Source organism: Sus scrofa, chromosome 1 (assembly GCF_054392235.1).
Source record: "Sus scrofa isolate SSC_HxYL_T2T_F1_AM1 chromosome 1, Sscrofa_HxYL_maternal_Yorkshire_Landrace_v2.0, whole genome shotgun sequence".
Taxonomy (NCBI): Eukaryota; Metazoa; Chordata; class Mammalia; order Artiodactyla; family Suidae; genus Sus; species Sus scrofa.
In genome coordinates this window covers 64,417,254-64,434,032 of record NC_139383.1, presented here as the reverse complement: position 1 = coordinate 64,434,032, position 16,779 = coordinate 64,417,254, and the positions used below count along the sequence as shown (strand labels likewise).

The following is a 16,779-nucleotide window of genomic DNA, read 5'->3' as shown; positions in this document are numbered from 1 at the left end:
CCAGATCCTTAACCCACTGAGCAAGGGCAGGGACCGAACCCGCAACCTCATGGTTCCTAGTTGGATTCGTTAACCACTGCGCCACGACAGGAACTCCTACTACATCTTCTTTATCCATTCCTCTGTTGACGGACATTTAGGTTACTTCCATGTCTTTCCTGCTGTAAATAATGCTTATGTGAACACTGGAGTAAATATATCTTTTTGAATTATGGCTTTCTCTGGGTATGTGCACCACTCCTGGTTTAGGGTCATACTGTAACTCTATTTTTAGTTTTTAAGGAAGCTCTATACTGTTCTCTATGGTGGCTGTGCCAGTTTGCATTCCCACCAATAGTGGAGGAGGGTCCTTTTCCTCCACACTCTCTCCAGCATTTATTATTTATAGACTTTTTTTAATGATGGCCATTCTGACCACTGTGAGGTGATAGTTTTGATCTACATTTCTCTAATAACTAGCCATGTTGAGCATCTTTTCATGTGCTTCTTGGCCATCTCTGTGTCTTTTGTGGAGAAATGTCTACTTAGATCTTCTGCTCCTTCCCACCTGCATTTTTTTTTTTTTTTTTTTTTTTAAGAGCTACACCTGCAGTACATGGAAGTTCCCAGGCTAGGGTCGAATTGGAGCTGCAGCTACCAGCCTATGCCACAACCACAGCAATGCAGAATCCAAGCCACATCTGTGACTTATACCACAGCCTCTGGCAATGCCAAATCCTTAACCCACTGAGCAGGGCCAGAGATTGAAACTGCATCCTCATGGATACTAGTCAGGTTTGTTACCTCTGAACCACAATAGGAACTCCTGCCCATTTTTCGGTTGAGTTGTTTGTATTTTTGATATTAAGCTGTATACATTATTTGCATATTTTGGAGATTAATCCTTCATCAGTCACATCATTTGAAATTTTTTTCTCCCATTCTGTCGGTTGTCTTTGTTTATGGTTTCCTTTGCTGTGCAAAAGCTTTTAGGTTTATTTCAGTCCCATTTGTTTATTTTTGTATTTATTTCCATTATGAGAGTAATGACAGGTCCAAAAAGATGTTGCTGTGATTTATGTCAAAAAATGTTCTTTGTTTTCTCCTAAGAGTTTTATAGTATATGGTTTTACATATAGGTCTTTAATCCATTTTGAGTTTGTTTTGGTATATGGTGTTAGAGAATGTTCTAATTTCATTCTTTTACATGTAGCCGTCCAATTTTCCCAGCATCACTTACTGAAGAGACTCTTTCTCCATTCTTGCCTCTTTTATTATAGAATAATTGACCATAAGTGCATGGGTTTGTTTCTGGGCTTTTCCTCTCACTGTATTTTCTCTTTCCTTCTACTTTAAGTTCTAACTTAATACAGTGCAGTTAAGAGATCAGGGTCTGCATAATACTTAATTTTTGAAATCTGCTGAAGTCTTCTTAACCTTAACCCTAGTATATGATTGGTTTTTGTAAATGTTGCATTTATGCTTAGGAAGAAAATATTCTGAGAGAGTCTATATCTATATATATATATCTATATATTTATCCTAAGCCATATATGTGTGTATATATATCATGTTAGACCACAAAACCAGTCTTAATAAATTTGAGCCTAAAATCATATCAAGAATCCTTTCCAACCACAATGGTATGGAAACAAATCAATGACAAGAAAACTGAAAAATTCAAAAAAAATGTAGAGATCAATTAACATGCTACTGAACAAAACAAAACAAAAAATGACCAAAGAAGAAATCAAAAAAGTCAAAAAATCTTCAGGCAAATTAATATGGAAATACAACATACTACAAGTTATGGGATACAGCAAAAGCTGTTCAAGGAAAGATCACAGCAATACATGCCTACATTAAGAAAAAAAGCTCAAATAAGCACTCTAACTTTACACCTCAAGGAACTAGAAAAGAACAAACTAAGCCAAAAGTTAGTAGAAGGAAGGAATTAAAGAATCAAAGTGGAAACAAATGAAAAAGAGATCAAAAAGACAACAGAAAAGGTCAATAAAGCTAAAAGCCACTTTTTAAAAATGATAATAAACTAGCTAGACATATCAAAAGGGGAAAAATTCAGAAAGGGAGAGGTTAAAAGTAGAAGGAATAATGCCAGTTACTCCAGATGCCAGGAAATGGAGAGACATCCAAAAAAAAAAATAAAATAAAATTCTTAAGACTGATGTCAAAGAGATCTGCCCCAAGATCAGCCAAGATGGCACAGGAGTAAGATCCTGAGCTCACTTTCTCTCATAAGCACACCAAAATTACAACTATTTGCAGAACAACTATCAACTAAAAAGACTGGAACCTACCAGAAAAGATCTTCTACAACGAAAGACACAAGGAAGGAACCACGGCAAAACAGGTAAGAGGTGTAAAGTTGTAATTTAGTCAAGTCCCATACCCACAAACAGCAGAATAACAATTGCAGGGGTTCTCCCCAAAGGAGTGTGGGGTCCAAGCCCCACATTGTGTTCCCCAGCATAGGGGTTTTCCACCAGGAAGATGAGTCCCCAGAGTATTTGGCATTAAAGGTCAGTAGAGCTTACTTTTGTGAGTCTTAGAGGGTAGGGGGAATAGAGACCTTATACTTAAAGTGGGTACACAAAATCTCACATACTCTGGGTACCAGAGGAGAAGCAGTAATTGAAAGAAACTTTGGTCAGACCTGCTGATCTTTCAGAGTATCCTAGAAGGCAGGAGGCAACTGCAGCTCACCCTGGGAACAAAGACAATGGTGGCAGCCATTTGTAGGAGCTTGTTCTACCATGTAGACACTGGTGCTAGGATGTGCCGGTAAGGAATCCTCCTTCTAGTTTATTGTCCTCAAGATTTATCTTACAGGTGCCAGTGCTGGAACACCTCAGGCCAATTAACTGGGCATGAACACCATCCTACCTACCAGCAGACAGGGCTGCCTTAGATCTCCTGGGTCTAGTGGAAATGGCCCTGTCCATGAGAAGCCCTGGGACCTGGCCCCACACAGTAGTTTGCAGACATTAGAACTGAGACCCTAAAGGCCTTCTAGCCAGACACCCTAGGACTCAGCTCCACCCAGGACTGGGCAGATACCAGCCCCAAAATCTTCTGGGACCTGGCCCCACCCTCCAGTGAACTGTCCCTAGCCTCCCTGCTGGCCTCACACACCAGGAGGCAGACACTACCTTTCAGACAACAACTGCAGCCTTAGAGCCTGTGGACCCAGCACACACCCCAGCCAGCCAGATCCTGCTGGGCCCCAGCCCCACCCATTAGTGAACCTGCTCTAGTCTGGGAATCAACCTCACCTACCAGCAGGTGGGTTACAACACCCTACAGCCTGCAGACCTGGCCCACAGACTAGCAGGCCAGACCCTGCCCTGTGACTGGGTGGACACCAGCCTCGCCTATCAGCCAACAAAAGCCCTGGACCCCATAGCCAACTGTCATAGCAGCTCTGGCAACCAGACCCCAGGACCTGGCTTTATCCACAAGTGGGTAGGCAACAGGCCCTGTGAACTCCTGGAACCTGACTCCACCCACCAATAATAGTCCCAGGGTGACAGAGCCAGCCTCCTTGTGACACAGTTCTGCAACCAGTGGCCAGCAGCCTCTGCCCAAAGGAAAGCCTGACAACTAATAGGACTGGGGGTCAGCCAAGCCAACCAGACTACCCACAGTAGGTAGTCAGTGCACATAAGGGACACATCTCGAGAATGTAGCCCTGGTGATGAGAGAGGGTTGCAATGCTGGGACACAGGGAAATGAAAGAGTTCTGAGTAATGATTATAAAGATGATATGAGAGCTCAGGAAAAGAATGAATGCATAGAATGATAAATCAGAAGTTTTTAACAACGTGTTAGAAAATCTGAAGAATAACCAAACAGGAGAAGAATACGATAAGTGAAATGAAAAGTACACAAGAGGAATCAATAGTAGACTAAACTACATAGAGGGATGGATCACTGATTTCCAGTTCACTAACTGCAAGACAGAATAGTGGATATTACTGACACTAAACACAATGAATGAAAAGAAATGAGAATTGTTTAAGAGACTCTAGGACAACATCAAGTGCATTAATAGTTGCATTATAGAGATCCCAGGAGGAGAAGAGAGAGGAACAGAGAATATATTTGAAGACATGATGCCTAAAAATTTCCCTAACCTGGGAAGGGAAACAGACATCCAGGTCCAGAAAGGCAGAGAGTCCCATACAGGATTAAACTAAAGAGAAATACACCAAGACACACTGCAATTAAAATGAAAAAAACTAAAGATTAAGAGAAAATACTAAAAGCAGCCAGGGAAAAGCAACAAATAACATAGAAGGAACTCTCATAAGGCTATCAGCTGACTTTACAGCAGAAACTGCAGTCAAGAGAGGGTCACAATATATTTTAAGTGATGAAAGGGAAACCCCTATAAACAAGAATAGTCTACCTGGTAAGGATCTCATTCAGATTTGATGGAGAGGTGAAAAAGTTTTAAGAAAAGCAAAGGCTAAAAGAGACCAGCATCAACAAACCAGCTTTACAAAAAAGGTTAAACAAACTTCTTTAAGTGAGAAAGAAAAGGCCACAATAGAAACATGAAAATTATGAAAGAAAAAAAAAAAACTCATTAGTAAACGTAAGCATGCATACAGTAGACATTAGAAACTGTCCATACACAAAGCTAGTAGCAAGGTTAAAAGATAAAAGGAGTAAACATCTATATTCACAGTAAGCAGTTAAAGAGATATACAAAACAATTAGAAGCAAAATACAACACCAAAAATAATAATCATGAGAGAAAGTAAAAATGCAGGGTTCATTTCATTTGAAGTTAAAAGATCAGCAATTTAAAACAATCATTCATATACACAGATGGCTAAATTAAAACCTCATAGTAACCACAAAGCAAAAATCTGTAATAGATATACATACATACACACGCACAAAGGAATCTAAGCATAACACTAAAGACAGTCGCTAAATCATGAGAAAGAGGAAGGAACAAAAAAGACTTTAAAAAGCAATTAACAAAAATATCAATAATGACTTTAAATGTAAGTAGACTAAATTATTCAACCCAAAGACAAAGAGTAGCTGAATGGATACCAAAAAAAAAAAAAAAAAAAAAAACCCTTATATATGTTGCCTACAAGACATTTCAGATCTAGAGAAATAGACTGAAAAGTGAGAAGATAGAAAAAGCAATTCCATGCAAATGGAAATCAAAAGCTGGAATAGCAATACTTACATCAGACAAAATTGAACAATGTCTATAACAAAAGACAAAGAAGGGTGTTATATAATGAACAAGAGCTCAATCCAAGAAGATATAACAATTCTAACTATATATGCTCCCAAGATAGGAGCATCTAAATACATAGAGCAAATATTAATTGAGAGAAAGGGAGAAATTGACACTAACAATAAGAGTAGGGGATTTTAACACTCCGCTTACATCAATGGACAGGTCATCCTGACACACTGAACCCAGGAATAAACAGAAAATAGGAATAGACCAATTACCAATAATGTAGTTTAATCACTAATAATTTTTAAAGCAAAACCTCCCAATAAACAAACTCCAGAACCAGATGGCTTCACAGGTGAATTCTCTATCCTCAAACTATTCTAAATACTAACAACAAAGTATCAGAAATTTACAGAATCAATCCCATTTACCACTGTATCAAAAAGAATAAAATGCCTAGGAATTAACATACTCAGGGAGGTAAAAGACCCATACTCAGAAAACTAGAAGATGCTGATGAAAGAAACTGAAGACAATGTAAACAGATGGAAAGATATACTGTATTCTTGGATTGGAAGAGTTAATATTAGGATGACCACACTACAATCTAAAGATTTAATGCAATCTCTATCAAAATACCAATGCTATTTTTCAAAGAATTAGAATAAACAATTTTAAAAGTTGTATAGAAACACAAAAGACCCTGACTAGCCAAAACAATCTTGAGAAAGAACAGAGCTAGAAGAATCATGTTCCCTAACTTAAAACTATGCTACCAAGCTACGATAATCAAAACAGTAAGGTTCTGGCACACACAAAAATATATAGACCAATAGAACAGAATAAAGAGTCAGAAATAAACCCACACACGCATGGTCAATTCATCTATGACAAGGAGGCAAGAATACACAAGAAAATTCGTTATCTTTAATAAATGGTGCAGGGAGAACTGGACAGCTATTTGTAAAGAATGAAATTAGAATATTCTCTAACAACCATACACAAAAATAAAATAAATAAAAGATCTAAATATTGGGAGTTCCCATTGTGGCACAGTGGAAACAAATCTGACTAGGAACCATGAAGTTGCAGGTTCAATCCCTCCCTGGCCTCGCTCAGTGGGTTAAGGACCTGGCATTGCTGCGAGCTGTGGTGTAGGTCATAGACGCAGCTCAGATCTGATGTTGCTATGGCTGTGGCATAGGCTGGCAGCTGCAGCTCTGATTGGACCCCCAGCCTGGGAACCTCCATATTGCTGCAGGTGTGGCCATAAATAAATAAATAAATAAATGTAAGGTTGGATAATATAAAACTCCAAGAAGAAAGCATAGGCAGAACACACTTTGAAAAATTGAAACAATATTTTTTTGGTTCCTCTGCTAAAACAAAACAAAAGCAAAAGTAAATAAATGGGACCTAATTAAACTTAAAAGCTTCTCCACAGCAAAGGAAACACCAGCAAAATGAAATGATAACTGACTGAACAGGAAATGATAACTGTAAATGGGAAGACTCACAAAGGGTTATATATAAACAATTCATACAACTCAACATCAAAAAAAAAAAAAAAAAAAAACCCGGTGAAAAAGATAGGCAAAAGAACTGAATATACATTTTTCCAAAGAAGAAATGCAGATTACCAAAAAGCACATGAAAAGATACTCACACATCACTAGTCATCAACAAAACGCAAATTAAAATTACAATGAAATATAACCACACCCCTGTCAGAATAGTTATCATTAAAAAGAACACAACAAATGTTGGCAAGGATATGGAGAAATGGGAACCCTCCTGCACTGTTGGTGGGACTGCAAATTGGTGCAGAACTATGGAAAACCATATGGAGATTTCTCAAAAAACTAAAAATACAATGACTATATAACCTAGTAATTCCACACCTGGGTATATATCCAAAAGAAACCAAAACTCTATTTTGAAAGGACATATGCACCCAAATGTTCATAGCAGCATTATTTACAATTGCCAAGGTATGGAACCTAACTGTCCATTAGCAAATGAATGGAAAAAGATGTGGTATATATACAAGAGAATGCTACTCAGCCATAAAAAATAAAATTTTGCCATTTGCAGAAACATGCATGGACTTGGAGGACATTAGGCTAAGTGAAATAAGTCAGAGAAAGGTAAATACTATAGATATCACTTATATGTGGAATCTAAAAAGACAACAAAGTAGTAAATATAATAAAAAAGAAGCAAAGTCACATATATAGAGAATAAACTAGTGGTTACCAGTGGGGAGAGGGAACAGTGAAGGGGCAATGTAGAGGTAGGGGATTTTTTTTAAGGGTTATTATGGGATTATATGAAATCGTATCCAAGAAACTTTTGAAAATTGTAAAGCACTAGAGAATTTAAAGGATCTTTCATTCAATTCAAAAAAGATTGTGTTTAATAGTCACCTCTTGATGGTTCAGCTTCTCATTTGAATGTTGAAAACACTTAGAAAAACTTAAACTATAAAATAGCAATCAGACAAATGAAAGAAATAAAAGGTATCCAGATTGGAAGAGAAAAGGTAAAACTGTCACTATATGAAAGCAATTATTTTTAGAAAACCCTAAGGACTCCACACAAAAACTATCCAAACGGATCCATCAATTCAGCAAAGTAGCAGGTTACAAGATTAACATTCAGGAATTGCCACAGTAATCCTAAGGGGGGAAAAAAAATCTCAGAAAAAGGTATAACTCTTCCAGACTTCCAGATAATGTTACAAAGCTTCAGTAACCAAAACAGTGTGGTACCAAAACACATATTGATCAATGGAACAGAACCGAGAGCCCAAAAATAAATCCACACATCTATAATCAGTTAATCTTTGACAAAGGAGGCAAGAATATAAAATGGGGAAAAGACATTCTTTTCAGCAAGGGGTGCTGGCAAAACTGGACAACTGCATGTAAATCAATGACACTGGAACACCCCCTCACATCATGCACAAAAATAAACTCAAAATGGCTTTAAGACTTAAGACAAGACACCATAAAAGTGCTGGAAGAGAAGAGAGGGAAAACATTTTCTGACATCAACCATACAAATGTTTTCTTAGATCAGTCTCTCAGGGCAACAGAAATAAAAACAAAAATAAACCAGTGGGACCTAATCAAACTGACAAGCTTTTGCATAGCAAAGGAAACCATTAAAAAAGAAAAAAAGACAACATAAAAATGGGAGAAAATAGTTGCAAGTTATGCAACTGACAAGGGCTTAATCTTTAAAATATACAAACAGCTCATACAACTCAACAACAAAAAACAAACAACCCAATTGAAAAATGGGCAGAAGACCTAAACAGACATTTCTTCAAAGAAAACATACACATGGCCAGCAGGCACACAAAAAATGCTCAACATCACTACGAATTAGAGAAATGCATATCAAAACTACAATGATAAACCACCTCACACCAGTCAGGATAGTTATCAATGAGTCTACAAAATAAATGCTAGAAAGGGTGTAGACAAAAGCCCTCCTACACTGTTGGTGGGGAAGTAAATTGATACAACTGCTATGGAAAACAGTATGGAGTTTCCTCAGAAACTAAATATAGAACTACCATATGATCCAGCAATTCAATTCCAATCCTTGGTATATACCTGGACAAAACTACAATTCAAAAAGATACACGCACCCCTACATTCTCAGCAGCACTATTCACAATAGCTGAGACATGGAAACAACCTAAATGTCCATCAAAAGATGAATGGATTTAAAAGATACACATGTATACATAATGGAATAGCACTCAACCATAAAAAGAACAAATTAATGCCATTTGCAGCAACATGGAAGCTGTACAGGAGAAATTAACACTGTACATCAACTATGCTTCAATTAAAAAAAAAAAGAAGACAAATGGAAAGATATTGTGCTCATGGATTAGAAGATTTAAAATTGTTATGATGTCCATACTACCCAAAACAATGCAATCTTAATCAAAATGCTAATGGTATATTTTGGAGAGGAAAAAAATTCTAAAGTATGTATGAAACCACAAATGATTCCAAACAGCCAATACAGTCTTTTAAAAGCAGAACAAAGCTGGAGGCATCACAATTTCAGATTTCAAACTACTGTACAAAGCTATAGTAAAGAGAACAGTATGTTGTTGACATAAAACCATACACATAGATGAATGGAACAGAATAAGGAGCCCAGAAATAAACCTATGAAAATACAGCCAATTAATTTATGACAAAGGAGCCAAGGATGTACAACAGGAGAAAATATGTCTTTTAATAAATGATGTGGGAAAAACTGGACCCCTGTCTTATACTATACACAAAAATAAGCTCAGAAGAGATTAAAGACTAGAACATGAGACCTGAAACCATAAAAATCCTACAAGAAAACTCAGAGCTTAAACTCTCTGACATTGGTCTTGGCAAGGATTTTTTAATTTAACACCAAAATCAAAGGCAACAAAAGTAAAAATAAGTGGGGCTACATCATATTAAATAGCTTCTGCACATCCAAGGAAACTGTCAATAAAATTAAAAGTCAATCCATGGGAATGTGAGAACATATTTGCGAATTATATATCTGATAAAGGGTTCATATCCAGAAAATTCAAAGAACTCATAACACTCAATAGAAAAAAATCTAATTAAAAAAATGGGCAGAGGCTCTGGATAGACATTTCTCCAAAGAAGACATGCAGGTGGCCAACAGATATATAAAAACATGCCCAACATCACTAATCATCGGGGAAATGCTAATCAAAACCATAGTGAGATACCACCTCATACTTGTTAAAATGATCATTAAAAAGACAGGAGATAACAAGAGTTGGCAAGAGAAACCTTATACACTGTTGGTAGAAATGTAAATTGATTCCGCTACTATAAAAAACATTATGCAGCTTCCTTAAAAATTTTAAAAAGAAACTACCTTATGATCCAGCAATTCCACTTACAGATATTTATCCAAAGGAAACAAAATCACTATCTTGAAGAGACATCTGTACCCCCATAGTCACTGCAGCATTATCTGTAACAGCCAGGATATGGAAACAACACAAACGTCCTTGACGGATAAATGGGTAAAGAGAATGTGAAAATATATTTGTGTGTTTGCGTGCGTGTGTGTGTGTGTGCCATAAAGAAGAAAGAAATCCTGCAATAATATAGATGGACCTTGAGGGCATCATTATGTTAAGTGAAATAAGCCAGAGAAAGACAAATACTCTATGATCCCACATGCAGAATCTAAACTGAACACTGCAGCAGCATGGATGGCTCTAAAGGTTCTCATAATAAGTGAAATAAGTCAAAGAAAACCAAATACCACATGATGTCAATTATGCATGGAATCTAGTAAAAATGATATAAATGAACTTATATACACAACAGGCACAGACTCACGAAATTCGAAAACAAACTTATGGCTATGAAAGAGGAAATGTAGGAGGAAAGGGATAAATTAGGAGTTTGGGATTAACATTTACACATATAGAATAGATAACCAACAAGGACCTACTATATAGCATAGGAAACTCTACTCAATATTCTGTACAGATATGGAAAAGTATCTGAAAAAAGAATGAATGTATACATATAACTGAATCACTCTGCTGTATACCTGAAACTAACACAACATTATAAAGCAACTATACTCCAATAAAAATAAGATTTTTTTTTAATTAAAAAAGATCTCATAGAAACAAAAACAGATTGGTGGTCACCAGAGGCAGCAGGTAGGGGAGTGATGGAAATATGTGAAGGTGGTCAAAAGACACAAACTTATAGTTATGAGAATAATAAGTTCATGGGATGTAATGTACAGCATGGTGACTATAGGTAACAATACTGGACTATATACTTGGAAGTTTCTAAGGGAGTAAATCTTAAAAGTTCTTATCATAAGAAGAAACTTTGGGGAGTTTCCATTGTGGCACAGTGGAAATAAATCCGACTAGTCTCCATGAGGATGTGGGTTTTATCCCTGGCCTTCCTGAGTGGGTTAAGGATCCGGTGTTGCTGTGGCTGTAGCTCGGATTCGACCCCTAGCCTGGGAACTTATATATGCTCTGGGTGTGGCCCGAAAAAAAAGAAAAATACTTTTGCAACTATAAGAGGCAAAAGATGTTAACTCATTGTGTGGATCATTAAGCAATATATACATATATAAAGTTATGTTGTACACTTTAATATAAAGTGTCAGTTATGTCTCAATAAAACTGAAAAAAAATATATTCTTTCTGCTTGATCTGGAACATATATATCCATTAACATAGCTTGTTAATTATATTATTCATATTTGTGCTTCCTTTGATGATTTAGATCTACTTGATCTATATCAACAAAAGAAATATGTTAAAAATCTCCAAACGAACCTCTGGCAAAACAAATCAAGAAGAGAAAAAACAAACTCTATTGTGAAACATAAAGGGGATTATGAGGATAACTTAACAACTATAGGCTAACAATTTTGAAAACTTAGCTAATAAGGAAAAGTTTTTTGAAAAAAAAATATTTGAGATGTGACTGAAAAAGAAATTAAAAACTTGTAGTCCTGCAACTATTAGTCCTGCAATTATTAAAGATATTGAGCCAACTGTTTAAAACCTTCCCACAAAGATGGGATGAGATAATACCAGTAGTTATAAGAATATATTTTTCTGGAGACAGGAGAAAGGTCAGGGCTAATACAGGTCAATATGTTATCAGAGAGCATATAAAGTAGAAAAACAACTATGGTAAGAATTGTTGAAAAATATAAAAGAAAATAATAATATCTTGTCTATATATATCAAAAAAAGCTATAGTTCTGAAAGGCCACTGGCAACTTGCCCAGCCTGGGCTCCTCACAGGCTGATGTGCCAGGACTGTTTCCAGGGCAGAAGCTGTCCTCAGCAGACCAATCATAAACCACTACTGCTCACTTCTGCCAGAAGGAAGAACACTTTTGAAGGTGGCATTTATTCAATGAATAAACTGCAATACAGAAAATAAGGAAATAGAGGTTGAAAGTAGACATGTGGTAAAAGTACTATTACCAAAACTTTGTAGGTTTTTTTGGTTTATGACAAAGGGAAAGGTATCCCACTTTCCCACTTCCAGAATATACTACATACATTTCCAAAGCTCATTCCCATCTTTATTTTCAATAGAGCTCCATCATTTCCTAGATATCATCTTTTGGATGCAGGATGTTCAGTGGCTGAACTAGCTGCACAAAGAAAGTTCAAGCTTCTTTTTACATGTAAATATCTTTTCTTTCCATAACAACATTGCAAAAATAACCTCACTGAACCACTTGAACAAACTTCAAAGAGAACTTCAACTACTCACCTGGATACAAGCCAGAGGCTCATTTGTCCAAATCGAATATCCACCAACTAAATATATTCTCTCATTATGGACAGCAACTCCAGATTCATTTTGGCCTAAAGTAAAGAGAATTGAATAAAAAGGAAAAATACATCCATTTTTTTTGCATGTCTTAATTAACCCTTTTGCACTGAGGGATACAATTTCTCCCTGAGGCACACTTGGATACTCCACGGGATTTCTGCAGGAAGTAATCACTGCCTCCCGGTTTTCAGAGGGAAGAATTCACCACTCTGAGAGAATGAATCTGGTTTGGGTCAGAATCAGGCCATAGCACTTATTAGCCACACAAGTTAGTAAATGCAGCACTAAAACAGCAATAATAAGCCACATAGAACTAAGGGTTTTATACTGTGTTGCATGCCATTAATTTATAGTGATGGAAATAAGGTATATTCTAGGAATGCAAAACACTTCTTGTACTACAAATGCTTTTAAGGCAAGTGCTTACATTTGTTAACAGCTACAACCTCAAGAAGCCAATAAAACAGAGCCCTGCCCCCTGGTGTGCCCCAAATGAAGACAAATGAAAAAAAAGATTGATAAAGTTTGATTCTCCTTTTCTTTACATACACAACAGTTTTAAGACTACATTAAAGTTCCTGAGCTGGGACCAGCCCGGGTAGTCTCTAGGTACTGACACGCCAAAATGATGAAAGGTTCCTCCCCCATTTAAAAAAGAAGACAAAATAACTCACTACCACATATTCATCCCTGGAGGCCATCAGAGAGTGAAATAGTTGCTTTTTATTGATGGGCTGACACAGGATTGACTCGAGTCATAAATAAGATGGATCCTATAGCAGAGGGGACCGAAGGGCTAAGGTACCACTACAGCAACTTAGAGTTAAGTGCTTGTAGGTAGGACTCAAAGATCATTTTCCCCAAGACAGGAACTCAATATAAAGCACCCAAACCTCTCCCATTGGTTATGCTCCCAACGTGGCGTCCCTAGCGGCAGCTGTGAATGACAGAGCGCCCACTCAGCGTATTGAAATGTCTTCAGGCACTAGTCCTGCCCACCCTTCTGAGTTAGTGATTTTCCTATTATCAGAGCAGCCTGGAAGGGATCTGATCACTTTTGGATGTTAATAACACCAGCCAAAAAGGGAGGAAAAGTTTTCAACTTCATTAAAAAAAAACGTCAGGTATAAGCCGCTCACGGCTTTCATTTTATTCCCCTGTGGGACGAGACTGATCCTTTCCTGGTGCTGCCACATGGTAATGCTTGGAGAGGTCTGTGTGGTCAGCATGCACAGAACTTCTCTAAGGGTTAGTCTTTCGGAGAATACAGCCAGAGACAATACTTGACAGTGACAGATAATGAAGACCATTCTCCTGAGCGCACAAGAAACAAGAGGACTCAAAGTAGTGAGAAGTAAAAAATAAACTGCTTCTGTAAAGAATCATTAACTCCTTCAGCACCTGGTTCCTCCTCCTGGTATCAATCTTCCCACGTGAATATTGATTGATACTAATGGACTTGAGAAGCCTCTCTTGGCAACATGCACAAAGTAATACAGGCCTCGAGAAACCAAATGCTTGGCCACCTGACTTAGTCGGACTTTGTGAGATAAACGGTTTGCACATTTCTGGGTAATAAGAGCAAGTTGTTTTACCATCATGCACTTCATGTTTAAAGCTGCACTTAGATGTTTAAGAAAACAAGTTTGGCAACTGCTTGAATCCCTGCTTTTCCTAGTTAATCAAAGGTACTTGCCAGTCAACAGGTTAAAATTACAGCGCGTCCACTGGTCGGTGTCTATGTTATAGGAATCTATATGCCGCACGAGGATCCGGTCGTTATTATAGTCCAGGTCATTGCCTCCAAGAACATAAAGCTTTCTTTGGACAGCAGCCATGGAGTGGTAGACCCTCCTCTGCAGCATGGGGCTGCGACTTATCCACTTATTCTGAAAAAAGAAAAGAAAAAAATTCAGGTGATTTCTGTTAAGTGGAGACTTCGATGGCAGAAAACAGCAGTGCCTCATTAGTACTGGGCACCCTAACATTGGTCAATAACATTCAATTTGAATGTTGTTTACATACTTTGAAAGTATGGGCTTCTTACCTAAGAACAAGTGCAGAAGAGCCCACATGTTCCAACCCTATTTTGCAACTTGACATAAGGCAATTACTCGTGTTTGGGTTGCATGTTATATGGCAGTTTGCATTTGTAAGGGGAGCATTGAGAATTTACAAACTTTTATGATGGTTATTTCTCCCAATTGAGAGAACTTACTCCTCCAAATGATTTAAAAGAGCAAGTGTCTGGGTAGTTATACTGTGTATGGTGGTGTAATGATAACAAAAGAGGCTCTGGATTCAGGATGCTTGCTTTAATAATCTGCACATGACCTTGGCAATTTACTTAACCTATCTGTGCCTGTTTTCTCATCTGTAGAGTGGAGATAACAGTACCTACCCGATAAGCCTGCTGTAAGATTAAATGAGCTAATACACCTAAAGCATTTAGAACAATGCCTGGCACACATGTCCAATAATGTTCAAATTTTAAAAGTTATTATGATATAATCATTGACTGCCTGAGGCCCCTACATAAGCTAATGTTAGGGCAGCTTTGCTGCTCTTTCCAGGATGAACCTCATTAGGTCAATGAAATAGCTAAAGATTTGGTTCAGCAACAAACCCCTCAAAGCCCTTCATATATTTACACTCACATCTTTGCCAAATTGGGAAAAGTTATTTTCAGGCACACAGTTTTCTTGTTTTTATTTTATTTTATTTATTTTTTTTGGTAGAAGACCAAATTTTCTATGATAATTTTAGGGAAAAATGTAACTGCTATTATTTGGTTCTAGATCACTCTCAGGAATGAGAAACATATGCTCAACTCCTATCAAATAAGGCTATTTAAAATATAAAAATAGATGAAAAGCAAATATGACTTTAATTTCAAATCTCAACTAAGTAATGGACAGGTAAGTACGCTTAACCATTTTCTTTCTACATAAACATACAGAAAGAACACAGATTATTTCTTTTTGCCAAGAAAAATTTGGATTTTGACCAGAAAAATCATATGATGTTTTGAATACACAGAATTTCACCAGTTCACAGAGCTATAAAGGAAGGAGGAAAAAAAATGTTTTGTATAAATATTGGTCCATCACTATTGGCATATCAACTAGCTCATTTCTAATTACTCTTTTAAAAATACACTAACAAGAAAAAAGGAAATGATTTGTCCAGTTTTTTAGGCTTGCATTTATCAGCTCCCCCTTTTAAACCTGTCATAATAAGAATCTCCTTCCAATTAAATGTATCTTTAATAAAACAGTCAAACCTTTCTTTCAGATATTCTGCTTAGAAATACCTTTAATACATTATGCATGAGTGGATTTAACTCAAAAGTCCGATGATGCTTTCCTTAGGTCCCTTCTATGAGGCAACCCATCATAGTATTAGGAATCACTGTTTGCATTAGCAGCCCAGTCCCCTGCCACAGGACTATGGATGCCATCTGGTTTGCAAAGCCTGCCTGCATCCCCTGATTATATCTTTAGCTTCCTTCACTGCCGTGCCTGCCAGGTGAGCCGCCAACCGCTGCAAAGGCAAAGAAACAGGGAGGCCTGGTGGGGTCATTCCTAATAAGCTAGCGTGTGAATATTAATCAGTGGTGGGGAAGCAGAGGTCACCCCAGCCTGCCTGTTGGCAGGTAGCGATGTGCTCTGTGGCAGATGGCAGGCATTATCGACTCTCCACAAAGGCCTAGAAGAGAAATAAGCACCAGCGCTGAATGATAGAGTTATTGAGATTCTGAGCAAGATGCAAGCAGATGTGATGTTTGCCAGTACCCACCGTAAACAATATGCCAGCAGAATTTTTAAAAAGAGCATGTGTGTACAAACATGAAACAGAACTCATTTGAGAAATGTTAACACCTTCTTCCCTTTTAACCACGTGTGCACCAAACTCAATTGCAATTAGGGATCCCTCTTGAGACATCCAGCCCAGGGACATGTGGTCTCTGAAATCTATAGCTTCTAATGGCATCAGGAAACACGCTTTCAAAGATAGAAATACCTTCGTTAAACTCAGAATCAAGTAATTGCTAAAATAAAAAAATCCTAAATAGGTTGAGATCACTCTGAACATATATTTGATGGCAGTCCTGACCCAGACTGCCAAAGCCAACCTGTTGGTCATGATCCATTATCTTCAGCTGATGAAGATTAAGTTTCCAAATCA

The 16,779-nt window shown here is 37.4% G+C and overlaps 1 protein-coding gene across 50 annotated transcripts in view; it reads right to left on the bottom strand.

The window, feature by feature from the left end:
- Nucleotides 1-16,779, bottom strand: part of KLHL32 (kelch like family member 32) — a 227,201-nt gene that overhangs the window by 8,314 nt on the left and 202,108 nt on the right. For all 50 annotated transcript variants that reach the window (XM_084960576.1, XM_084960794.1, XM_084960620.1 and 47 more), the window contains 2 exons: nucleotides 14,288-14,480; nucleotides 12,529-12,623 (listed from right to left, as the gene is read on the bottom strand). In XM_084960576.1, the coding sequence (XP_084816702.1) occupies nucleotides 12,529-12,623; nucleotides 14,288-14,480 (288 nt within the window). The remainder of the gene's footprint in view (nucleotides 1-12,528; nucleotides 12,624-14,287; nucleotides 14,481-16,779) is intronic.